General features: G+C 46.8%; 1 protein-coding gene and 2 long non-coding RNA genes across 8 annotated transcripts in view; 2 read left to right on the forward strand and 1 right to left on the reverse strand.

Moving 5' to 3' along the window:
- Window positions 1–8,865, forward strand: part of LOC130356618 (uncharacterized) — a 46,675-nt gene extending 37,810 nt beyond the window's left edge. For both annotated transcript variants that reach the window (XR_008888942.1, XR_008888943.1), the window contains exon 3: window positions 8,740–8,865. This is a non-coding gene — a long non-coding RNA (uncharacterized LOC130356618). The remainder of the gene's footprint in view (window positions 1–8,739) is intronic.
- Window positions 1–22,745, reverse strand: part of LOC130356617 (uncharacterized) — a 71,363-nt gene extending 48,618 nt beyond the window's left edge. For both annotated transcript variants that reach the window (XR_008888941.1, XR_008888940.1), the window contains exons 1-2: window positions 22,625–22,745; window positions 8,628–8,876 (exon numbers count right to left, since the gene is read on the reverse strand). This is a non-coding gene — a long non-coding RNA (uncharacterized LOC130356617). The remainder of the gene's footprint in view (window positions 1–8,627; window positions 8,877–22,624) is intronic.
- Window positions 22,746–22,854: 109 nt separating this feature from the next.
- Window positions 22,855–26,285, forward strand: part of TRIM33 (tripartite motif containing 33) — a 140,479-nt gene continuing 137,048 nt past the window's right edge. For all 4 annotated transcript variants that reach the window (XM_056558381.1, XM_056558380.1, XM_056558382.1 and 1 more), the window contains exon 1: window positions 22,855–23,454. In XM_056558381.1, coding sequence (XP_056414356.1) covers window positions 22,998–23,454 — 457 coding nt within the window. In that variant the 5' untranslated portion in view covers window positions 22,855–22,997. The remainder of the gene's footprint in view (window positions 23,455–26,285) is intronic.

Genomic DNA, 26,285 nt, shown 5'->3' on the forward strand with positions numbered 1-26,285 from the left:
GGATCAGTTTCTCCAAACCCGGAGCTTTGAAGCCAGAGAGTGGATTTTGGACCGCAAGCCCAAGACAGCAATGGAAGCAGCAGAACTAGGAGATGACTTTGCCAATAACCGGGCACCAGCAGCAAAGCATGGATCTGCACAAGCTGGAGCAAGTACCTGGAGGGGAGCCACACAACCACAAAGCACCACCAGGTCAGCCGGGAAATTCTTGCCATCATCCCCAAAAGCAACAGGAGCCACATTGGGTCAGGGGGACACCCGCCGATGTTACAGATGCAACAATATTGGGCACCTGAGTGCCACTTGCCCCAACAAAAAGAATTCTCCCCCAGTAGCTGGAGGACACACAGCCGTTCTTCTGGTGTCCGGAGCGGTGGAGAAAAGAGTGGATAACCTGCAGAGTGTAACTGTGGGTGACCGGGTGACAGTGGATTTGCGAGATTCTGGAGCCTCCTTTACCTTGGTGCGGCCTGAAGTGGTGGATACAGAGGACATCATCCCTTGAAGAACCATGGCCTTAAAAGGAATTGGAGGTGTGCGGCCTGCTGTGCCCATGGCCCATGTGTACCTGGATTGGGGTACAGGCAAAGGTTTGCGGGAGGTGGGGGTCTCTGAAGACATCCCTGTTAATGTTCTGCTGGGGAATGATTTGGGTCGTATGCTTTGTCATTATGCTCCAGAGGACACTACCTGCACACCGGATTGGCTAGGAGAGAGCCCTGTTCAAACACTGTGAAATGTGGTAACTGGGAGGGAGTGCAGGGGATTGATAATTGTTTACCTGTGACTGAACCAGTAATGTTTTCCAAAAGTGGAATGGGGTGTATTGTGAAATGTGGTAACTGGGAGGGAGTGCAAGGGATTGATAATTGTTTACCTGTGACTGAACCAGTAATGTTTTCCAAAAGTGAAATGGGGTGTATTGTAAAATGCCAAAACCTAGTGGAGATGGGCTAGGGGGAGGGGTTGGTGTGCCCCTGTTGACATTTAAGGATGAGGGACCAGCAGTGAGTGATATGTTCCAATCCTGTGAGCCTAAGGAGGAGGAGGGAAGGAGTAATAGCCCTGTGTATGATGCCTGTAACATTGTTATGTCTGGAACTGAGGGAGAGGAAGGTGGAGATGCTAGTTCACCTGGAGGAAATGTGCTTCCTGATGCCCCAAGATGGGGGGGAGGGAAATTAGCATTTCCGGGAAGCTCTGCGCAGTGCCCCTTCCCTTGAAGGGCTGAGACAACGTGCTGAACATACAGATGTTGACACAGAGGGGCATCGGGTATATTGGGAAAATGATATCTTGTACTGGGAGTCCCTTTCCAAAGGCATGTGTCAGGATCCGGACTGGTATGCGGAGAGGACACTGGTGGTGGATCCTCTGTGTCAGTGAGGTGATGGTGTGGGCCGTACCAGGGGAACGGAATCTAAGGGGTTACTGGTTTTCACCAGAGCCCGCCGCAAAGCGGGATGGATTTGCAGCGGCAGGTAACCCCCAGGTCGTTCCACCCGATAGCGACTCAACCTCACTGACAGCTGAGACAGGCGCAGTACACAGGGACAAGGCAAGAGCAAGGTCGGATGTAGCAGAAGGTCAGGGCAGGCAGCAATGGATCGTAGTCAGGGGCTACGGCAAAGGTCTGGATACACAGGCTTGGGATACACCAAACGCTTTCTCAGGGCACTAGGGCAACAAGATCCGACGAGGACAGGAAGGGGAAGTGGGTTTATATACATTTTAACTTGATTGGGCCAGGCTCCAATTAGTGGTGCACTGGCCCTTTAAATATCAGGTAGCCGGCGCGCGCGCGCCCTAGAGAGCGGGGCCGCGCGCCGGGAGGAAGACACAGCAGGACCCAACAGGAAATTGACTCGGAATGCGACCCGCGGGTGGGGACGTCCGCCACGCGGATCGCATCCCCGCTGCAGGCAGGGGGACAGCGCTCCCGGTCAGGGACAGTGACCGGAGCGCTACTACAGGCCAAACGCCGAGAGCGCTCCGGAGGAGGACCCGTAGCGCTCGGCGTAACAGTACCCCCCCTTTGGTCTCCCCCTCTTTTTGGAGCCCAGGAACCTATGGATGAGCTCCTTGTCGAGGATATTGTCCTCGGGCTCCCAAGACCTCTCTTCGGGGCCACAATTCTCCCAGTCAACAATAATTTTTTTTTTACCTCTGACAAACTTGTAGGCGAGGATTTCTTTTACCGCGAAAACATCAGAGGAGCCAGAGACAGGAGCAGGAACGGTGACCTTGGGGGAAAAGCGGTTAAGAACGAGAGGTTTGAGAAGGGAAACATGAAAGGAGTTAGGAATACGAAGAGAAGGAGGAAGATGAAGCTTGTAGGAGACAGAGTTGATTTGACTTTTGACTTTAAATGGTCCAAGGTAACGTGGACTCAGCTTGTAGCAAGGAACACGAAACCGGATATATTTGGCAGAGAGACACACTTTGTCACCAGGAACGAAGACGGGAGGAGTTCTTCTCTTTTTATCTGCATGTCTCTTCATACGAGACGAGGCCAGTAGGAGCGACTTTTGAGTCTCCTTCCAGATAACGGAGAAGTCACGGGTTACTTCATCCAGGGCAGGAACTCCATAAGAAGTGGGAATGGGGAGGGGGGGCAAAGGGTGATGGCCGTACACCACAAAGAATGGGGATTTGGCGGAGGATTCCAAATTTTTGAAATTGTACGAGAATTCAGCCCAGGGCAGAAGGTCGACCAAATCATCTTGGCGGGAGGAAACAAAATGTCGCAAGTAGTCACCAAGAATCTGGATTACTCTTTCCACTTGTCCATTGGATTGGGGGTGATAGGAGGACGAGAAATTTTATTTGATCTTTAATTGATTACAGAGAGCTCTCCAAAATTTTGACACAAATTGAACGCCTCTATCCAAGACGATATGCGTGGGAAGCCCGTGAAGACGAAAAATGTGCAAAAAAATTGCTTTGCCAACTGTGGCGCAGAAGGAAGGCCTGGAAGCGGAATGAAGTGAGCCATTTTGGAAAAACGATCAACGACCACCCAGATGACGGTGTTGCCATGGGATACGGGAAGATCAGTAATGAAATCCATGGCAATTTGGGACCATGGTTGCTCAGGGACGGGCAAAGGAAGGAGGAGTCCGGCAGGCTCCTGGCGAGGGTTTTTATCCCGGGCACAAACAGTACAGGCCCGAACAAAATCAGTAACGTCACCCTCTAGTGTAGGCCACCAATACAGACGGGAGACGAGCTGAATGAACTTTTTGATGCCAGCATGAACAGCCAGGTGAGAAGAATGCCCCCATTTGAGGATCTTGAGGCGAAGGCGTGGGGGAACGAAAGTCTTTCCAGGGGGGGTTTGCCCCAGTGAGGCTGGAGAAGAGGAGACCAGGCACTCAGGCGGTATGATATGCTGCAGAGGGGCTTCAGACTCGGAGGCATCAGAGGAACAAGAAAGGGCGTCAGCTCTGACATTCTTGTCAGCGGGACGGAAGTGTATCTCGAAGTTGAAGCGGGCAAAAAACAACGACCACCTAGCCTGGCGAGGATTCAGACGCTGAGCGGACTGGAGGTAAGACAGATTCTTGTGGTCAGTGTAAATGACAATGGGGTGTTTGGAACCCTCCAATAGATGTCTCCACTCCTCGAGTGCTAACTTGATCGCCAGAAGTTCACGATCTCCAATAGAGTAGTTCTTTTCTGCCGGAGAGAAAGTCTTTGAGAAAAAAACACAAGTAATGTTACGTCCGGTAGCGTTTTTTTGCAGAAGTATGGCTCCGGCTCCGACTGAGGAAGCGTCTACTTCCAGGAAGAATGGTGTAAACGGATCAGTCTGGACAGAACTGGTGCAGAGGCGAATGCAGCTTTGAGGCGATTGAAGGCCTCACCCGCTTGTGGAGGCCACAACTTAGGATTAGCATTCTTCCTGGTCAGAGCCACAATAGGGGCCACAATGGGGGAGAAGTGGGGAATAAACTGTCGGTAATAGTTGGCGAATCCCAGGAAGCGTTGGATAGCGCGGAGTCCAGAAGGGCGTGGCCAATCCAAAACCGCCGACAGTTTATCTGGATCCATTTGAAGCCCTTGGCCAGAGAATAGGTAACCTAGGAAAGGAAGACTGTTGCATTCAAAGAGACATTTTTCTAATTTAGCGTACAGGTGGTTTTCACAGAGTCTTTGGAGCACTTGACGGACATGACGACGGTGTTCCTCTAAGTTAGAAGAAAAAATCAAGATGTCATCCAAGTAAACCACAACACAGGTATACAATAAGTCCCGAAAGATCTCATTAACAAAGTCCTGGAAGACTGCAGGGGTGTTGCAGAGCCCAAAGGGCATAACTAGATATTCAAAATGTCCATCTCTGGTATTGAAAGCGGTTTTCCACTCATCACCTTTACGGATGCGAATAAGATTATACGCGCCCCTTAAGTCCAGTTTGGTGAAGATACTTGCTCCGCGTAGACGGTCAAAGAGTTCGGAGATCAAAGGCAGGGGATAGCGGTTTTTGATGGTAATTTTATTTAAACCGCAGTAGTCAATACATGGACGTAAGGATCCATCCTTTTTAGAAACAAAGAAGAACCCCGCTCCAGCAGGGGATGAGGATTTCCGAATAAAACCTCTCTTTAGGTTCTCCTGGATATACTCCGACATGGCTTGAGTCTCTGGGGCTGACACAGGGTAAATCCTGCCACGGGGCGTAGTGGTACCAGGAAGGAGGTCAATGGGACAATCATAAGGTCTATGAGGAGGTAAGATCTCTGCTTGCTTTTTGCAGAATACATCTGAAAAGTCCTGGTAAGCCTTGGGAAGACCCGGTAAAGATGAAGCCTCAGGGGTTTGACAAGTAGGAGCAGATGTGAGACATCGCTTGAGACAAGGAGGACCCCAACTTTTGATCTCCCCGGTGGTCCAGTCGAGGGTAGGAGCATGACGCTGGAGCTACAGGCCAAACGCTGCGAGCGCTTCGGAGGAGGACGGGGACCCAGAGCGCTCGGCGTAACAGAATGCTAGGGGCCCAGGAGGGAGAAAGGCCGTTAGTGGTTCCTAGGCAGTACAGGGAAGAGCTGCTGAGGTTGGCCCATGAGACCCCCTGGCAGGACATTTGGGAGTGGCCTATGCGGTCATAGAGAAGGAATGTCTAGCTGTGGTCTGGGCTTTGCAAAAATTACAGCCATACCCGTATGGCAGGGATTTTACTGTCATAACTGATCACAACCCTCTACATTGGTTGGACAGTGTCCGGTAACAATGGCACCTTGAAACAAATGCTAAAAACATTTGTAGAATCGGGGGGCAGAGACTGGGAAAATTATTTACCCCATCTGTTATTTGCTTACAGGGAGGTACCCCAAGAGCCTACAGGTTTCTCGCCCTTTGAGTTATTATATGGTCACAAAGTACGGGGACCCCGAGATTTAGTTAGGGAAGAATGGGAAGGGGGGCTACATGCCCCTGAGACTTCTGTGGTGGAGTATGTTCTGAGATTCAGGGATAGAATGCAGACACTGACTGGGCTGGTACAGTACAACCTCATAGCAGCACAGTCCAGGCAAAAGTACTGGTATGATCACAATGCAAGGGACCGGGTCTATGAAGTGGGACAGAAGGTAATGGTTCTGAACCCCATCAGGCAGAATAAGTTGCAGGCTGCCTGGGAGGGTCCCCTTCCCCATTTTGCAGTGCCTAGAACCCACCACATATGTAGTTGCCTTTGATGACATACTATGACCATGAGAAAGTGGTACTCAGTGTATGCATTGCACCAGAGGAAGGGCTGGGTAGTGATCCCCTACTGTACCTAGTGGAGGCAGCTAAGAGCCAGGGATCCCTTCAGGATGTAGAGATCAATCCACAGCTCTTAGCTGCAAAGAAAAGGCAGCTAAATGAGGAAATAGGCCCCTTCAGTGCCATCTTTGCCTGGGAATGCAGGACCTGTGGTGTCAAGAAAAGAAATAGATGGTTAAGGGAGACAGATCTATCAGCCTGGAGAGGCCAGATCTCTCTGTCTCCATCTTAAGGGGGAGGTGTCAGGCCCAAGGCCTGATTATGGAAACATACACGTGTTTTATAATTGTATCTGTGCATAAACTAAGACATGGGTGAGGGGTCATTCAGACGGTGTATCCTTTGTTTTTTGTGTATTGAATTTTATTGGGGGTCTGGCTGTTTGTTTGTATCTCCTTTGAAGTCATGCACTCTGGTCTCATCATATAATCAAAGAGATAAGGGGTCAGGAAGAGAGATGCCCCACCTGGTGGGATTAGAGGGGAGGGGGGGAATGGAGTTTCCCTCCAAAGAAGCAGATAAGACTTATGCTGGACTCAACGCTTGTTGGAGGCTGTGCAAAAAGCTGACAAGAGCTGGACTCTCACTCCCAAAGAGGGCTATACCATCATGCTGTAAGAACTTAATCTTTTGTTTTCTGAACTTGCCTTGCTAAACTCTTTCACATTTTTGTAACTGTATGTCATTTGTTTATTTTTATGCATAGCATTTTGATACCTTTTATCAGATTAAATGTTTAATTATTCAGCTCTGGTCTTTGATCTCTAAATATAGGAGCTCACCTTTCTGAAGGCAGCTCTGGGGGAAACACGTTTATCTAAGGGTTAATTTGGTGACTTGCTGGGACTAGTAGTGGATACCCAGAGGTCTGGCGGCTTTAACCCTTGCACCATCACACTCTCTCTAATGTCTTAGCTGGACCGATAGGGTGTGATCGTGACATACACAGATACTGTTTTTGCAGGTTTGGGACATGTTTTGATGTACACATTTACTGTCGCCATTGATAGCTACCGCAGGGGGACTGTGAGGCTAGTAATAAGCCCTCTCACAGCTCTTCACCATGCTGCATCAGTCTCCATTGAAGCTACTGTCCAGTCCAGAGCTCAAAAGTACTGGACTGATGTTTACCTTTATTTTTCTCAGCTTCATAAGGCATAGCTATGATCTCTAACCATTACTTAGCTATAGAGTAAAGCCCTGCATTGGCATTGGGATCCTGTGGGACCCGCCCCAAAACATGCAGGTTCTGGCAGTTAGGAGGCTGCTGCGGGCGGGAGCGGGCGGTCAGGCGCTATGCCTGTGTGTCCTCCAAACCCGCAAAATCCTGCACTGCCCGGAGCCGGGGTGCTGGCAAAAAGGGAAAGATTCCTTGCGCCAACAAAAGAAAATATATATTTTTTTAAATTTCCCGGCCTGGCCTGCATGCCTATGACACAGCGCAGCAGGGGGGAAGGGAAGTCTGTGTACGCACACAGCCTCCCCCTGCGGCGCCGTGAGGTGCAGGCCGGGAAGGGGATCCATATTCACATGTGCCGGGAAGGAACCACAGCTCAGCTTCAGGTAAACCAGTCTCCCCCCCCCCCCCCTATCACTTGTCCTCCCCTTTGTCACTCCTGTCGTTACCCCTGTCCCCCCCCCCCACCCCTACTCGGCTCTCTGTCACTCCTGTCTTCACCCCTGTTCCCCCCCATTCAGCCCTCCTACACCCTTTCTATACACATGGGGGTATGTGCAGATCATTCCACTCTAGTTTCTATACTACAGACACTAGGGTGCAATGCTCTGCACATAAAGTAACACACTGCTATACATATGGGGATATGTGCAGAACATTGCACCGTAGTTTTTCTACTACAGGCACTAGGGTGCAATGCTCTGCTCATAACCATCATGTGTATATAAATGTTAGCGGGAGCGGGCGGGATTGGGCACAGATGTTAGCGGGAGCAGGCGGGATTGAACAAAGATATTGCGGGAGCCAGCGGGAGTGGAGAGAACACCCTGCGGGAGCAGGTGGGATTGGACAGAAATTCACTGGGAGCGGGCGGGAGTGGGATTAAAAAAACAGTCCCGTGCAGGGCTCTACTATAGAGCCTCCAGGGACATTGGATAAGACTGAAACACACCTCCTGTTTCATCATTGGTTCACACTGCTGCACCTTCCATCCTGCACCTCAGGAAGTCAGTATTTGGAAAGGATGGCAAGGGCAGAGTGAATATAAAGTGCAATCAGCTAACCCACCACTAAGAAAAAGAATATTATCAAGAAACAACTGCACTTATACTGATGTAAAGAAGTCTTAATATGGGGGAGCCTGGAAGGAGGCTTTAAAATGCAGGGTCTATTGGTGACATTTCTTAGGCTGACTATACCCCTAAGATAATGGTCGCCAAAGAAGGCCATTTCAGCTGACTAATGTTTGTAAACTGTGTGCAAAAGATAGTTTGCTATGACTGATGGCAGACTTATGTCTGCCAAAAGTCTAATCGGTCATGTTGGATTTATTTGGGCAATCATGCCAAACTTGTGTGCAGGCTTATAGTTTATTGTTATTTTTTTTAAACAACTGTGATCTGCTAGTTAATTCTGGCATGTTTTGTCTTGATCGCTCGTGCTTGTTTGCATGAATGATTTAATAGGGCTTCGATTATCCATGCTGTGCCAATCAAAGTCTATGGTGTAGGGCCAGCCTCACAGTAGCGTATATTTGGTGTTGGGTTTTGTGTTATTTTACTCTTAAAGGGGTACTCCGGTGGTTAAGATTTTGAGCTATATTGCTTCTTTTTTTAATGTTCATGTTTTTTGCAATTGACATGTATTGTATGTTTGTGTAGCATGTGTCTTTTTTTCTTACCTGTTTGTGGGCCAGGAAGTTCTGTAGTTCTATGTTGGATCTCTTACTGTTGGATGTTGGGATTAGGCTGTGGACAACATGTCATGGCTTCTTTTTCTCTCTGTTCTTTCAGAACTGCATGACAGAGATAAGCCACACCCCCTCTTCTCCCCCTCCTGGAGGACGCAGGTCTGCATGAGAGCAAGAAGCTCCTACACAGCTCCTCATCTCCCCTCCCCCTGCTTTGTCTTCTGAGGACACAGGTCTGCACTGAAAGAAGACAGAGAAGATAAGAGTGTTATCTGAAGGGGAGGATAACAAAGTGCACGGGCTGGGGATGTATAGACTGCAGGGGAATAAATCTCAGACTGGGGATGATTTCTATGTGTGAAGGGGGGGGGGGGGACTCCTGAATGACACATGCTGGGAGTTGTAGTACCTGTTATGTGTGTGTATGCTAGTGTTTACAAACCAGTGTGCCTCCAGCTGTTGCAAAACTACAACTCCCAGCATGCCTGGGCAGACTTTGGGCTTGCTGGGAGTTGTAGTTTTGCAACAGCTGGAGGCACACTGGTTGGGAAACATTGGCCTAGCCTATTCAGTATATTACAAACAAAGTGCATTGTTTCCCAACCAGGGTGTCTTCAGCTGTATCAAAACTACAACTCCCAGCATGCCCGGATAGCTTTTGGCTGTCTGGGCATGCTGGTAGTAGTAGTTTTGCAACACCTGGAGGCACCCTGGTTGGGAAACACTGGTGTATGCCCTATAGAGGTGTGGTGAACTACAACCCCCAGGAGACTACAGAGGCAGCATGCTGGTGTTATTCCACAGACTGAAGACTCCTGAATGACACATGCTGGGAGTTGTAGTCCCTTTTGTGTGTGTGTAAGCCAGTGTATCCCAACCAGGACTGATTATATTAGTGTGCTGTGTATAAGGGAGCCGACCCGGGAAAATAGTAGGGTGGGTAAAGGGCGGAACAAAAAAAGGAGCCGCCCCAAACCAGCAAGGCATGTGGCATGCTGGGATTTGTAGTTTTCAGCACAGCAAGAAACAGGAAATAGAAGCAAAGATAGGAAAACAAAGTGGGGGAAAAAAAGACAACAAAGAACGGAAATAGAGTTGCCTAAACAACAAGAATGGAATGAACAAGATTGTATTACATATTACTGTATAAGTATTAACAACAAAGCTTTTGCCAGAATTAAAGACTGTATAAAAATATCAAATGCTTACATAGATAATTGAAGAATATGCTTAAAGTGTACCTTTCAGATCACACACAAAAAAAAGTTACTAGGTACCTAATCCTGACTATGTACATCTAATTTTTATGCCTCTATCACCTATACTTATTATAAAAGATCTCTTTATATTAGCTCACAGTGTTTGAAATCCTCTTAGGGAAAGGGGGCGTATCTCCCTCTTTTGTGCTGGTGGGAGGTGATTGGTGTGTCTGCTCATGCAGCCTTGTCCATGAGTCATCGCTTGTCTAAGACTCATGGACAGGTTGATGCTGCTGCAGGACTGGTTAGCGTCCCAGTAGCTATGGGGACTCCTAGTGGTGGGATTTTTAGGGGCTGTTTTCTTCATTACATATTCAAAAATGTTTAAACAGCCATATTACAAAAGGTCTTTAATTTTCAGTAACAACATATAAAAGGTTTTTGGATCCGACAGTGCCCATTTAAAATAATTAGGAACTTGTGTACTGTATATAACCTTTGAAGATGATTCTTAACAAGACGTGTGGCCCCATCAGTGAGAAAAAGCTTTCAAGCTAAGTTATAACAAGGGTCAAAGCTTTCAAATGCTTAGAGATTTAATTAAGAAGCAAATAGGCCTGAATTGTAAATTTACCCTACATTATCTGCACCCCAGGTAGTGGTGCATGGGGATGGCAAAAGTGACTTGTCCATGTCAGGAACTGTCCAGAGCAGGAGAAATTCCACATAGCAAACATATGATGCTCTGGACAGTTCCTAAAATGGACAGATGTGTAAGCAGAGAGCACTGTGGTCGTGACACAAAATAAAAAGAAAAGAATTTTCTCTGTAGTATACAGCTGCTAATAAGTACTGGAAGGATTAAGATTTTTTTTATAGAAATAATTTACTTTCTGGCACCAGTTGATTTATAAAAAATAAAAAATAAATAAAAATTAAAAAAAGTTTTCCACTGGAGTTCCCCTTTAACCCCTTAAGGACTCAGCCCATTTTGGCCTTAAAGGGGTATTCCATGAATTTTTATTATTTGACTATGCTACAGGGGCTGTAACGTTAGTGTAGTACATAATACAGTGACCCCCCGACCTACGATGGCCCCGACATACGATCATTTCAACATACGATGGCCTCTCAGAGGCCATCGCATGTTGAAGGCAGCATCAACATGCAATGCTTTTGTATGTCGGGCCATTGCATAAACGGCTATCCGGCAGCGCAGACTGCTTCAGCTGCCACCGGATAGCCATTTACGGTGCCCCGTGTGGTTCGCTGACGATCACTTACCTGTCCTCGGGGTTCCGGCGCTTCCTCTTCGGGATCCCCTGCATCGTCAGCGCTCTCCATTGCCGTCATGACGTCGCTGCGCACGCCGTCCTGTCATCCAATAAGAGCGGCGTGCGTAGCTACGTGATGGCGGCGACGGAGAGCGAGGATGCCGGGGAAGCAGAGGCCTTGCCGGAGCGTCGGGGACACCCCGGGGACGTTGCGACAGGGATGGAAGGCGACATCCAGGGCAGCGGTGACGGTCCGGAGCGGAGGGGACACGTGAGTATAACCTCCAATACCAGTGGTCTTCAACCTCCAGATGTTGCAAAACTACAACTCCCAGCATGCCCGGACAGCCGTTGGCTGTAGACCACTGTCCTATAATTTACATTGCACAGATCCCTCAACATATGATGGTTTCAACAAACGATGGTCGATTTGGAACGGATTACCATCGTATGTTGAGGGACCACTGTATAGTGTCTGTACCTGTGTGTTACGGTTTTCTCACAATTCTTCTGTGATTTTCACTCCAATATTTATTTTTACCAGCATACAAAATTACTGTTGTCTCAGATTTTTCCCAGCTTGCAATACGGCCGAGGCCTGACTCACTAGTCAGCTGATGACAGGGAGCCTGTCTGCTTCAATGGGTGGAGGGATCGTTTGGTGGGAGCAACTAATGCAACAGCTGTAGGCACCCTGATTGAAAACTACAGATCTTTGGTGTTAAAAATGGGTGGGGTGGCTGATGTGTGGGAGGGAGGAAGATGGAAGTGTGGGATTTGTAGTCAAAAAAAGAAAAGTCAAACAGGAAATACAAGTTCACAAAAAGCTAGCTACAGTGTTATGGTAAACTCACAACATAGCCATTTAGCCCCAAGACAAGCACAGATCCTCCTAAGCATGTCCATTACTGCCTGCCAGTTACATACCAAAATCATCTTATGGTGGATAATCCCTTACGATAACGACCATGGACGAGTATAGACGTCCAGGTTGGCGGGCGTTCCGGCACCTGGACGTCTATACTTGTCCATTATTCTCGTGGGTGCTGCCCAGTGCACCCACGAGATCGCGGCAGGGACTCGGCTGTATCACACAGCCGGAACCCTGGTGCACTGCCGGGACCAAAGTAAACTTCGGTCCTGGCAGTTTTAACCCTTACAGCCGCGGTCGGAAGTGATCGCGGGATGTAAGTGTTATGACAGAGGGATGGGGCTCCCTCTGTCTCCTCTGCAGCACCCCGCATCGCGATCCCAGGGTGCTATGTGTGGCTGCGGCTGGCCGGGACCTGCCGCACTGCCGGGAGTTCACTTCACTCCCGACAGTTTAACCCTTACAGCCGCGGTCAGAAGTGACCGCGTGCTGTAAGGAGTTCTGACTGAGGGAGGGGGCTCCCTCTGTCTCTCCTGCAGCACCCTGGAGCATCTCGGGGTGCTGCTTCATACCTGGGCAGCCGGGTGTCCTACAAAGACCCCCAGGTCTGCCCTGGGTATTGCCTGAAAGGACGTGCAGAGGCAGAGGCACGTCCTAATATGCTGCCTGCTAGTGAAAACTGGCAGGCAGCATATAACTGGAATGCTTTGGAATACTAAGTATTCCAAATCATTAAAAAGTGTAAAAATAAATTAAATTAAATGAATCTAATAAAAAAAATGCATAATGTGTAGGATCGCATTGGCAGACATCCGCAGCATGTAATATGCTGCGGATGTCCACCATGTGATCCTACACATTATGCAGCAGTCACGGTAATGAGCTCCCTGCTGCGGCTGGGTAGCTTTGTGTGTCCACTCATAGCGGCGGATTTCCCGCAGGCACTCATGAGCGGACACACTGAGCTACCCAGCCGCAGCAGTGATGGATATATTTGCCATGAGCTGGTGCTTATTACCACAACATGGTGGATATATCCATCAGGAGCCTTAACTGTCACAGACAGACGAGTTATACTGCTAGCCGACCAAGGACCAATCAGAGAGGTCCCTGGTCCAGCCAATAACTTGTAGGGGTGCGGTATATAAATGGGGTCACTTGTGGGGGTGGGGGTACTGTTCTGCCATGAAAGCCAAATGGAGCTCCTCTCCTACTGAGTCCTACCACGCGGCCAAGGAACCATATATGGCCTAAGTGGGGGTATTTCCGAACATGGGACAAGCAGCTAAATAAAATATAGGGTGCCTTTCTTTCAATATCAGAAGTGATGTACAAAAAATATGCCCCCCAAATGATGCATTTGTGAAAAATTGCAAATTTCGAATTTTTAACACTGACTTTGTAATAATTCCTGCCAAAAAACTATGGAGTTAAAATACTCACTGTACCCCCTAGCGAATACCTTGAGGGGTCTAGTTTTAAAAATTGGGTCATTTGGGGGGGTGTTCCTATGTTCTACTACCTTCAAATTTCTGCAAACCTTGCATAGCACATAAAAAAAGATGTACTTTTCAAATTTTCTAAATTTTCTAAATTTCAAGTTAAATTGATAGGCTTCTAATTTAAAATGTTAATTAAAAACAAAAAATGACGTCAAAATAAAGTAGACATCTGAAAGTATAAGTTTCATAAACTAATTGGTCAGTAAGTATAAATATATGCAACCTGTTAGTGTTAAAATAGCAATTTTCATGATTTTTTGCATTGTAAAAAAAAAAACTACAAATGATATCGACTTACTTTTACTATGTACATGAAGGACAACTTGTGACAAAAAAACAATGTCAGAATTATCGTGATTGGCAAAACGTTACCAGAGTTATTCTCTAATAAAGACAGACATCCCCGATTTGAAAAAACAGGCCTGGTCTTTCAGGGCCGTACAGGTTTATTTGTATTGGTCCTTAACCCCTTCAGGACCAAGCCCATTTTGGCCTTAAGGACCAGAGCGTTTTTTGCACATCTGACCACTGTCACTTTAAACATTAATAACTCTGGAATGCTTTTAGTTATCATTCTGATTCCGAGATTGTTTTTTCGTGACATATTCTACTTTAACATGGTGGTAAATTTTTGTGGTAACTTGCATCCTTTCCTTGTGAAAAATCCTAAAATTTGATGAAAAATTTGAAAATTTTGCATTTTTCTAACTTTGAAGCTCTCTGCTTGTAAGGAAAATGTATATTACAAATAAAAAAAAATTTTATTCACATATACAATATGTCTACTTTATGTCTGCATCATAAAAGTGACAAGTTTTTACTTTTGGAAGACACCAGAGGGCTTCAAAGTTCAGCAGCAATTTTCCAATTTTTCACAAAATTTTCAAACTCACTATTTTTCAGGGACCAGTTCAGGTTTGAAGTGGATTTGAAGGGTCTTCTTATTAGAAATACCCCACAAATGACCCCATTATAAAAACTGCACCCCCCAAAGTATTCAAAATGACATTCAGTCATCATTTTAACCCTTTAGGTGTTTCACAGGAATAGAAGCAAAGTGAAGGAGAAAATTCACAATCTTCATTTTTTACACTCGCATGTTCTTGTAGACCCAATTTTTTAATTTTTACAAGGGGTAAAAGGAGAAAATGTATACTTATATTTGTAGCCCAATTTCTCTCGAGTAAGCACACACCTCATATGTCTATGTAAAGTGTTCGGCGGGCACAGTAGAGGGCTCAGAAGGGAAAGAGCGATAAGGGGATTTTGGAGAGTACGTTTTTCTGAAATGGTTTTTGGGGGCATGTTGCATTTAGGAAGCCCTTATGGTGCCAGAACAGCAAAAAACCCTCACATGGCATACCATTTTGGAAACTAGACCCCTTGAGGTACGTAACAAGAAATAAAGTGAGCCTTAATACCCCACAGGTGTTTCAGGACGTTTTTTCATATGTAAAAAAACATTTTTTTTTTTCACTAAAATGTGTGTTTCCCCCCAAAATTTCACATTTTTCCAAGGGTTAATAGCAGGAAATACCCCCCAATATTTGTAACCCCTTCTCTTCTGAGTATGGAGGTACCCCATAAGTTGACCTGAAGTGCACTATGGGTAAACTACAATGCTCAGAAGAGAAGGAGTCATATTTGGCTTTTTGAGAGCAAATTTTGCTCTGGGAGCATGTCGCATTTAGGAAGCCCCTAAGGTGCCAGAACAGCAAAAAAAAACACACATGGCATACCATTTTGGAAACTAGACCCCTTGAGGAACGTAACAAGGGGTACAGTGAGCATTTGCCCCCCACTGGTGTCTGACAGATCTTTGGAACAGTGGGCTGTACAAGTTTTCATTTTCATGGACCACTGTTCCAAAGATCCGTCAGACACCTGTGGGGGGTAAATTCTCACTGCACCCCTCATTACATTCCGTGAGGGGTGTCGTTTCCGAAATGGGGTCACATGTGGGGTTGTTTTTTCTGCGTTTGTCAAAACCGCTGTAACAATCAGCCACCCCTGTGCAAATCACCTCAAATGTACATGGCGCACTCTCCCTTCTGGGCCTTGTTGTGCGCCCCCAGAGCACTTTGCGCTCACATATGGGGTATCTCTGTAGTCGGGAGAAATTGCGTTACAAATTTTGGGGGGCTTTTTTCCCTTTTACCTCTTGTGAAAATGTAAAGTATAGGGCAACATCAGCATGTTGGTGTAAAAAATAAAAAAATTTTACACTAACATTCTGGTGTAGACCCCAACATTTCCTTTTCATGAAGGGTTAAAGAAGAAAAAGCCCCCCAAACCTTGTAACGCAATTTCTCCCGAGTACGGCGATACCCCATATATCGCCCTAAACTGTTGCCCTGAAATACGACAGGGCTCCAAAGTGAGAGCGCCATGTGCATTTGAGGCCTAAATTAGGGATTTGCATAGGGGTGGACATAGGGGTATTCTACGCCAGTGATTCCCAAACAGGGTGCCTCCAGCTGTTGCAAAACTCCCAGCATGCCTGGACAGTCAACGGCTGTCCGACAATACTGGGAGTTGTTGTTTTTCAACAGCTGGAGGCTCTGCTTTGGAAACAGTGGTGTACCGGACGTTCTTATTGGGGGAGGGGGGCTGTGTAGGGGTATGTGTATATGTAGTGTTTTTAACTTTTTATTTTATTTTGTGTTAGTGTAGTGTAGTGTTTTTAGGGTACAGTCACATGGGCGGGGGATTACAGCGAGTTTCCCAGCGCAAAATTTGCTGCATCTCAAGATGCGAGAAACCCACTGTAAAAGCCTCGCCCATGTGAATGTACCCTGTACATTCACGGGGGTGGCGGGGCGGGGGGGGGGGGGGGCTTGCATCAGCTGTTGCAAAACCACAACTCCCAGCATGCATGGTCTGTTAGTGCATGCTGGGAGTCATAGTTTTGCAACAGCTGGAGGCACACAGGTTAGGAAACACTGAGTTAGAAACAGACAATGTTTCCCAACCAGTGTGTCTCCAGTTGTTGCAAAACTACAACTCCCAGCATGCCCAGACAGCTGAAGGGCATGCTGGGAGTTGTAGTTCGGCAACATCTGAAGGGCCAGATGTTGCTGAACTAAAACTCCCAGCATGCCTGGACAGTCAGTGCATACTGGGAGTTGTAGTTTTGCAACAGCTGGAAGAGCACAGATTGGAGACCATTATACAATGGTCTCCAAACTGGGGCCCTCCAGATGTTGCAAAACTACAACTCCCAGCATGCATGGTCTTTTAGTGCATGCTGGGAGTTAGTTTTGCAACAGCTGGAGGCACACAGGTTAGGAAACACTGAGTTAGAAACAATGTTTCCCAACCAGTGTGTCTCCAGCTGTTGCAAAACTACAACTCCCAGCATGCCCAGACAACTGAAGGGCATGCTGGGAGTTGTAGTTCGGCAACATCTGAAGGGCCAGATGTTGCTTAACTAAAACTCCCAGCATGCCTGGACAGTCAGTGCATGCTGGGAGTTGTAGTTTTGCAACAGCTGGAAGAGCACAGATTGGAGACCATTATACAATGGTCTCCAAACTGAGGCCCTCCAGATGTTGCAAAACTACAACTCCCAGCATGCCCAGACAGCCAAAGGCTGTCTAGGCATGCTGGGAGTTGTAGTTTTCAGACTCCTAGAAGCAGCAGTGAAGATCTTCACTGCTGCCTCTGAGGACCACATACTTACCCGTCGCTGCTCGTCCACGTGGCCGGTCCCGCGCTGCTCCTCGGTCCCGCCGCTGGATCAGGTAAGTCCGCCGGTCCCCACGTGTTCCCCCCGAATGCCGCAGGTCCCCGCGAGCCCCTGCAGCCTTCGTCCCCCGTTCTGCCGACTTCCAGGGGCGGGCAGTGCGGGGGATCTGAACTTTCACCCCAGATCACTGTGATTGGTCCACAGGGACCAATCACAGTGATCGCTGACCAGGACCATCAATTGATGGTCCTGGGGGTGAAGCAGAAGTTGTCCCCTGCTGGAAACAGCGGGACTTCTGCCAGTTAACCCGTGCGATGCTGCGCATCGCCGGGTTAACTGCATGTCATTTATAAACGCCGGGATGCGCGAACGCACTGCACAACCCGGCGTTTATATATGACATTCTGCGGGAAGGGGTTAAGGGGTTAAAGGACTCAATTTTATTTTTACGTTTTCATTTTTTCCTCAAAAAAATCATAACTCTTTTTCATCCACAGACTAGTATGACGGCTTGTTTTTTGCGCAACCAGTTGTCCGTTGTAAAGCTATCACTCACTTTACCATAAAATGTATGGTGCAACAAAAAAATAAATACTATTTGTGTGGGAAAATTAAAAAGAAAACCGCAATTTTGCTAATTTTGGAAGGTTTCGTTTTCACGCCGTACAATTTACGGCAAAAATTACATGTGTTCTTTATTCTTTAGGTAAATACGATTAACATGATACCCATGATTACATACTTTTCTATTACTGTTGCACTTAAAAAAGAATCGCAAACTTTTTAACCAAATTAGTACGTTTAAAATCCCTCTATTTTGAAGACCTATAACTTTTTCTGTATAAGCGGCGGTATGAGGGTTGATTTTTTGCGCCGCGATCTGAACTTTTTATTGATACCATATTTGCATATATAAAACTTTTAATATATTTTTAATAATTTTTTTTAAATAAAATGTTATAAAAAAGCAGCAATTTTGGACTTTTCTTTACGTTCACGCCGTTCACCGTACTGTATCATTAACATTATATTCTAATAGTTCGGATATTTAAGCAAGTGGCGATGGCAAATATGTTTATTACATTTTTTTTTTTTACAGTTTTTGGGGGTGAAATGGGGAAAATTGTACAATTTACATTTTTATTGGGGGATTTTTAGGGGATTTGGGGGGGGATTTTAAAAAAATTTTTAACTTTTTTTTTATTTTACACTTTAATAGTCCCCATAGGGGACTATTTATAGTAATCATTCGATTGCTAATACTGTTCAGTGCTATGCATAGGGCATAGCACTGATCAGTGTTATCATCATCTTCTGCTCTGGTCTGCTCGATCTCAGACCAGACCAGAAGACCCGTGGAAGGCAGCGGAGGCAGGTGAGGGGACCTGCGTCTGCCGTTCTGGATGATAGGATCGCTGTGGCAGCCCTGTGGGCGATCCGATCATCCATTTTAGTGACCGAACTGCCACAGATGCCGTGATCTGTATTGATCACGGCATCTGAGGGGTTAATGGCAGACATCTGCGTGATCGCGGATGTCGACAATTACTGGCGGGTCCCTGGCTGCTATGAGTAGCCAGGGCCTGCTGTGCATGACCCGAGCATTGCTCCGATGCTCGCGGTTATGTATAGGACTAAATGTACGTCCTGGTGCGTTAAGTACCACCTCACCAGGACATACATTTACGTCATGCGTTGTTAAGGGGTTAAACCTTATGCTAAAACTAGCCACAAGACCTAACAAGTGGTTTGACAATAATAACTACCTTGTCATTGTTACTCCCATCCAGGCATGATAGATGTAGAAAATAAAATTTTTATCTGGTGCACACTGAATGTTAATTAAGTGTAAGGGTGCATTCAGACCACGTTTTGTACATACGGGTGTCGGATCCGGCGGGGGGAGGGGCAAACGGGGCGCTTTTTTATACTACGGTTTTAGGTCCGGTCCAAAACCGCATACGGGTCAAAACCGAGCCGACCGGTCGGGTCATTAAAGAAAATGGAGTCACGGCTGATCCGTCCTGGGTACGGGAGCGCCCGATTTGCCCCTCCCCCGCCGGATCCGGCACCCGTATGTACAAAACGTGATGTGAATGCACCCTAACTTGTCATTGGAGCGAGACTTATCCCAGGAAAAAGTAATCTGGTTACAGCTGTAATTGAGGCGGGACTGACAAACCAGGCTGCACCTACATCATTCTTTTCTCTCACCCATTACACTACCTTCCAGTGTGATGTAGAAGTCACTACTGGGAAAGAATAAGATGATGTAGGTGCAGCTTTGTTTGTCTTGCTTGTCAATAACACCTCAATAGGTGTGATTATACATGCCTAGTTGCCAGAGAGGTGTCATTCACAATGACTTGTTACACTTAATTTAAAAACAGTTATAACCAGATTAAAACTTTATTTTCTACAAATCTAGGCAACATTAGGCAACCCATAGTAATAAAGGAATTAATAAAAAGTGATTGTTGAAAATTTGCTATACCATTAGCTTTTAAAGGTTGTCCTACCTCATTATTTATTTTTTTCCAGCCCCTTACGGCCAGTTTGTGGCCATCGGAGGTGATTGAGAAAGCCAAAAGTGGCTGGAGCGAGAAGTTACAGAATTTGCATAACCCCATTGACTTTATTGGGAGTTGCACAACCGATTTAGTTTAAGCAGAGTGGTCTTTGAGGCTCCGGTATGCTTACAATAGGCTTATGAAGCTGCGCACACAGTGAACTAGGGCTTCACAAGCCTATTCTAGGTCTACCTCTAGGCATACCTTTGATGAACAAGAAGGCTTCTGTTTACTTAAAATAAACAACTTTGTAATCCCGTTCAAGAGTTGTCCGGACTGTCAGAGAGGCGGGGCCCGTGGTCCACTTTGATCTGTGGCTGCACTACCTCTCTCTGGCTACGTCACCTTGTTGATTGACAGAAAGCAAGTGCACAGGAGAAGTACACAGGGTCACGACAGCCAGGCAAGCCCTGTGTGTCAATTAAAAGAGTGATGTAGCCGGAGAGAGGCGGTGGGGCCGCAGAGCAGAGAGGACCTTGCCACTCCAGACGACTCTTTAATGGCATTACAAATCTGTTAATAGTAAGTATACAGGAGCCTTCTTTTTCAGAAAAGGTATGCCTACAATAGGCTTGTAAAACCCCAGTGCACTGAGTGTACAGCTTCACAAGCCTATTGTAGGTCACTGTTGAGCTTTAAAACATTACATTATTGATTCTGCTTTGTGAAAACCGGAAAATAAAAAACAAACAAAAAAAAACAAACACCAAAATTATTATTTTTTTTTTACAAATTATATGCCAGAAAAAAAATGGAATAAAATAGATAAGCCCCACAACAGCTGCACAGGCTGAAAAATTAAAATTATAGTGGTCAGAACAATGCCATTTTAAAGGAGTACTGCAGTCTTAGACACTTAGGGGATAAGTTTCTGATCATGGGGGGCTCTATGCAGCTAATGCACGTGTCGTCGACCTCACTGAGGTCTACGACACCCCCTTCATACAGCTTTATCGGAGAGGTCGGGATGCGCGAATGCTGCATCTCTACCTCTCCCATAGAGATACATGGAAGGAACGCGTTGGCCACGGCGTCATGCTGCGGCCAACTTGCCTCCTGTATGGGAAAACCGCAGAAGAGTCTGGGCCCCCCTACAGGAAATCGTGGGGGTCCCAGCATTCGGACACCCCTGTGAAGATTGCTGACAACAATAATCAACGCTATGCATACCACTGAACAGTGTTTGCAATCAAAAGAATGCTATAAATAGTCCTCTGTGGGTATGTAAAAAGTGTATAAAAAAGTTTTAATAAAAGTTTTTATAAATGTTTCAATAAAAATTAAATCCCCCCTTTACAAATAATAAAAATGTGAAAGAATGAATGAAATCGACTTCGGAAATTTGGTATCGCCACATGAGGAAATGTATGAACTAATAAAATATAATGTTAAAGAGTAGCTCCCACCATCCCTTTTTTTCCCCTCTCTGTCCCTGCCTATTTCCCATCTATCCCTAACCTCCTCCCTGCTTAATTTTTTTTTTTTTACTATATAAAAAATGCAGTTTTGTCTGCCTGGTAGTGTGCTCACTACCAGGCAGACTTCCCCAGCAGACGTGACGGCACTGATGCCTGCTGGGGCTGACTTCCGCCCTTAGTTCATCTACACAGGGTGCCTCCATCTGTTTCACCACTACAACTCCCAGCTTGCCCTGACATCTATTGGCTGTTAGGGCATGCTGGGAGTTGTAGTGCGGAAAAACTGGAGGCACCCTGTGTTAAAACAATACATGGCCGTGGCGCAACCCGAACCCCGCAACCCCTCCCCTGAACCCCGCTACCCGAACACCCCACCCCCTCCCCCCAGACATACCAGGACAGTGCAACGACGGAAGCGACGAGCAGGACAGCCGCGACGGGATGGTGGGAGGCGGGGCCGCGTGCAAGGCCAGGGAGCAGGGGAGCCTATGCGCGCTTCTTCTGTTCTCAGCGCTCGCTCCCGCCTGTTTGATTGACAGGCGGGAGCGAGCACCGAAGTGAGTGAATTCCGACTCATTGCCAGGCTTCAATGAGTCTAAATTCACTAGTGACGTCACTGCCGAATGCATTCGGCCATTAGGAGGGCGACCCCTAGTGGCCGAATTTAAAAGCGATTTTAAACTGTTTTAAAATCACTTTTTTTTATTAAAGTATATTAGAGATATGTTGTAGTACTTAAGTACTACAACATATCAATTTTTTTATTTCATGACAGTGCCCATGATAATGATCTCATATGATGAATGGTGTAAATGCAAAAAACATACATTTGCTGTTTTTTGGTCACATCACAAAAAATATATTTCATGATTTTTGGTCACATTACATTCCAGAAAAAAAAAGAAATAAAAAGTAATCAAAAATTCACTTCTACACAATAACTAGCACTACCGATAACTTTAGGAAAGTTAAAGGGGTTAGAATAGAATATTAAATATACTTATTTTGCTACCAAAAGTTTGATTTTGTTTAACTGCAGAACAATTATAGAAAGGTTTGTAACCATGGGTATCATTTTAATCGTATTGACCCACAGAGTAAAGAAAGCAAGTCAGTTTCACCATAAAGTGCACAGCATAAAAGTAGAACACCACAAAATTAGCAAAATTGCATTATTTTTTTTTTACATTTCCTGTCACAAATAATATTTTTTGGTTGTGCCATTTTCTGGTACATTTTAAGTTTTAATTTATTAAAACAAGTTAATTATTATAAAGATAATGATTTTTATAATGATTTAATGGCATAATATAAACAATAAAGATACCAAAAAATAAATAAAAAATACCCTGCAAGCTAGAAATAATAAAAATGCAAAAATGTTCACTTACAGGATCATTAAGGTATTAAATGTCCACATTTACTCTATGTTCCTTCTGCCTCTACTACATCAGTAACTCACATACCTACATACTACAAAGAGAATGTCTTCGCAACATGACAGAGCAATCTGCGCACGCTCATTAGAACCGCACTGGTGTGACGCCAGATGAGCACCAGCGTGGAGAGCCCCTGCGCAGCCATGGAAGCGTCCACAAACACGCATGCGTAGATCTCCACGCTTGGCGCAGACTCACACCTCGCTCTCTTCCTTCCGTGAGGCGCACATTACGCATGCGCTATCTACAGTGTTCCGCACGTCGCCGCTGACGTCACCTCGCCGTGGCCGTTAGGGTAGAGTGAGGGAGGGCGAGAGGGTGGCCTTCATTGCGGCGGCGTATTGTACGTGCGCTGGTGGCGTCGCGAAGCGGTCAGTTCAGGGGTTCAAAGAGGAAAAACATGGCGGACAACAAAGGAGGCGGTGGCGGAGAGACGGAAGGTTCAGAGAGCAGCAGCAGCAACAACAACAACAATGGCAGCGGACAGGACGGGAGCGCTGCTGGAACTGAGGCCCAGGCCGTGGAGGAGGCCGAGAATGGGGACAAGGCTGCGGCCCCGGTGGTGCCAGTGCCTGCTTCCCCCGCCGCCACCGCTGCTGCTGCTGCCCCGGCAGAGGAGAGCCCAGCCCCCTCCTCAGCGGCCTCTTCTTCCACTCCTGCCTCGTCCTCCTCCACGTCGTCCGTGGTGATGAACCTGCTGGATACATGTGCTGTGTGCAAACAGAACCTCCAGAGCCGGGAGTCGGAGCCCAAGCTGCTGCCCTGCCTGCACTCCTTCTGCCGCCGCTGCTTGCCCGAGCCCGAGCGGCAGCTCAGTGTCCCGCTACCCGGCGGCAGCAACGGGGACATCCAGCAAGGTGAGAGGCCGCGTGTGCTATCATGTGATGGAGGATGCTGCTGTGCCCGGCAGCTGTCACCATACAGTCTCTGATGCCATACAGCTGGCCTCACGATACACTGCGCCGACCCTACAGCTGTGGCCGCACTGCTGCTGTGCATCTGTGTGATGTTGTTCGGCGGCTGTATGGCCCCTGTTATGGCTTCTGATAGTCCCAGCTTGGGAGGAGGGATCTCCAGTTGTTTAGTTGTGTAAACTTGTGGGAAACCATTTCAGTAATGGACCCGATAGGTATCCCAGTGACCTCTTGTGTGATGGCTTCATGTTGCCAAGCATGTATTTCAGTATTATCACTTGGATTATTTACAACATTGCTGTTCTGTTGGCACTTGTGTTCAAGCTGTCCCCAGCATTAGAGACTGTGGTGTTGTCACTTGTTTACTAGAGACTGTTGTCACTTGTGTTCACGCTATCCCAAGTATTAGAGGCTGTGACTTTTGCCACATGGGACTACAGCACCCTCCAACCCAGGCGTAGGTAACTTTTGGCACTGCTGATGTTTTTGGACTCCATCTATTGAGAATGCTCCTACAGCCAAAATGCTGCCAAAGCATCATGGGAGATGTAGTCCAAAACATCTGCAGTGCCGAATGTCTCCTATGCCTGCTCTATCCTATTATTCATTATAAATGACTTTTTGCTTTGAGAATGAGTTAAACAATGAAAGGAAAAGTCCATGAAAACTCTTGCACCAAAGTTTCTATCAGTTTTCACCAGTTCTTTTAGGTTACACCAGTTTAAATGTGTTCAATATGACTTATTTGTTTTATTTTTCAAAACGTCATAACATCAAATATTTAAATCTCTCAGGGCCAACAAGTGTGAGCCTGTTGTTCGTTAACGTCCTGTTGACACTAAATTTCATTGTAGGCATACTTTTTTTCCCCCGTTGTTATGGAAGTTCCATGCTGACTTCTGCTGCTGTATGTTATCTTGTGATTTGGGATAATGTTGTACAACATGCTTTTTGATATTGTCAGCAAACACAATCTAGATGTTAACCTGCCAATTTGGCAATAAGGTGCATCATGTGATATGCTGTGATTACTTATTTATTGCTGTTTATATTGATAGCTTCCTTGGTTCCAGGGTGCTGTACGTATATGATGTGTTTTAACCCCTTATTATAAGGCTCCTTTCACACTATAAATCCATCCGTTTTAAAGATCTGTTATAATGATCCGTTAACAAAACCATTAAAAGTGGATGTTAAATGGATGTTACAAAATCCCATTATAGTCTATGGGATTTTTACATTACCAGTTTTAACCTGTCATAGCCGTTATTAACAATGGACATTATTTTGTGACTGGGGAAAGAACGGAAGAAATAGTGCATGCATCCATAGAACTTCATTCATCTGTGTGCTCTGTGCTCGTTTGATAAAGCCTAGTTCAGCCAAGCTCTATCAATCACAGAGCCACTGAGCTCTGAATTTTTTCACGTAGTGCAGGTGAAACTGATGACAACGGTACTTACTAGGGATCGACCGATATTGTTTTTTTTTAAGGGCCAATACCGATAATCGGTGGAGGTTAGGGCCGATAACTTATACCAGAATATCGGTATGTTATCGGCTATTTATCCCCCCCCGCGACACCGCTGCAGATCATTGATTTAAAGCGGGCTATTTAAATCAATGCACTGCAGTGGCTTTTGCGGTGCCATAGACCGCCACCCGCTTCTCTCCCCCTGCCTGTCCGGGGGTCCTGAGACCTATCACCGCCACCGCTTTCCCCCCCCCCCCCCCATCGCCGCACCGCGACCGACCGACCCCCCGCACTGCATCGGCCCCATTGCCTCCCCCATCCCCGGTTTTATAATTACCTGTTCCCAGGGTCCACTCCACATCTGGCTCCGGTGGTGTCCTCCTGAGCTGTCACTGTGCACACTGACGGCGACGTCGCGTCACTCGTCATTGCGCACAGCGTAACGCAGGACGCAGCAGGAGCAAGAAGTATTGTGGGCCCCGGGAACAGGTAATTATAAAACTGGTGATGTGGGAGGCAATGGGGCCGGGTCGGGGGGGGGGGGGGGGCGGTCACGGTGGGGGCGTTGCATTATCGGCTTATCGGCAAGGTAATTGCCGATACCGATAATGCCCGAAATCGTGATTATCGGCCGATAATATCGGCCATACCGATAATCGGTCGATCCCTAGTAGTTACCTTGTCCCGTTCCGTGGCGGGGATCTTGGGTAATCTTCTCTGTTAGCTTCAGCTCCGGGTCTGGCTTGGGGCACGGGTGGAGCTTAGTGACGTCACCGTTGCTGTTCTCTAGCAGCGGGACCCAGCAGAGAGCAGCAGCGGCTTGCGACATGAGTGGAGCTTAGTGATGTCACCGTTTCTGCTCTCTGCTGGGTCCTGCTGCTAGAGAACAGCAGCGGTGACATCACTAAGCTCCGCCTGTGCCCCAAGCCGAGTCTGGAGTTGAAGCCAACGGAGAAGATTACAGGAGATCCCCTGCACTGAACGGGTCAAGGGAAGTACCGTCGTCATCAGTGTCGCCTGCACTACCTGTCGGTACAAACAGATTAGTGCAGGTGACACTGGTGACAGATTTCCTTTAAGGGTACGTTCACACTATGGAATTCCACAGGCGAAATTCCGCAGTGTGATCTTAACATTAGTGTGAATGGGTCTCTGCCGCTGAAACTGTTCCGCGCAAAGAAAGAACATGTTCATTCTTTGCACGGATTCTGCGAGCACTGCATAGCTGTCAATGGTGACGGCTCGGTGCCCCGCGGCCCTAGCGCCGAAGTATTGTCGGCGGCGGTTGCCAGACGGAATC

Source organism: Hyla sarda, chromosome 2 (assembly GCF_029499605.1).
Source record: "Hyla sarda isolate aHylSar1 chromosome 2, aHylSar1.hap1, whole genome shotgun sequence".
NCBI lineage: Eukaryota > Metazoa > Chordata > Amphibia > Anura > Hylidae > Hyla > Hyla sarda.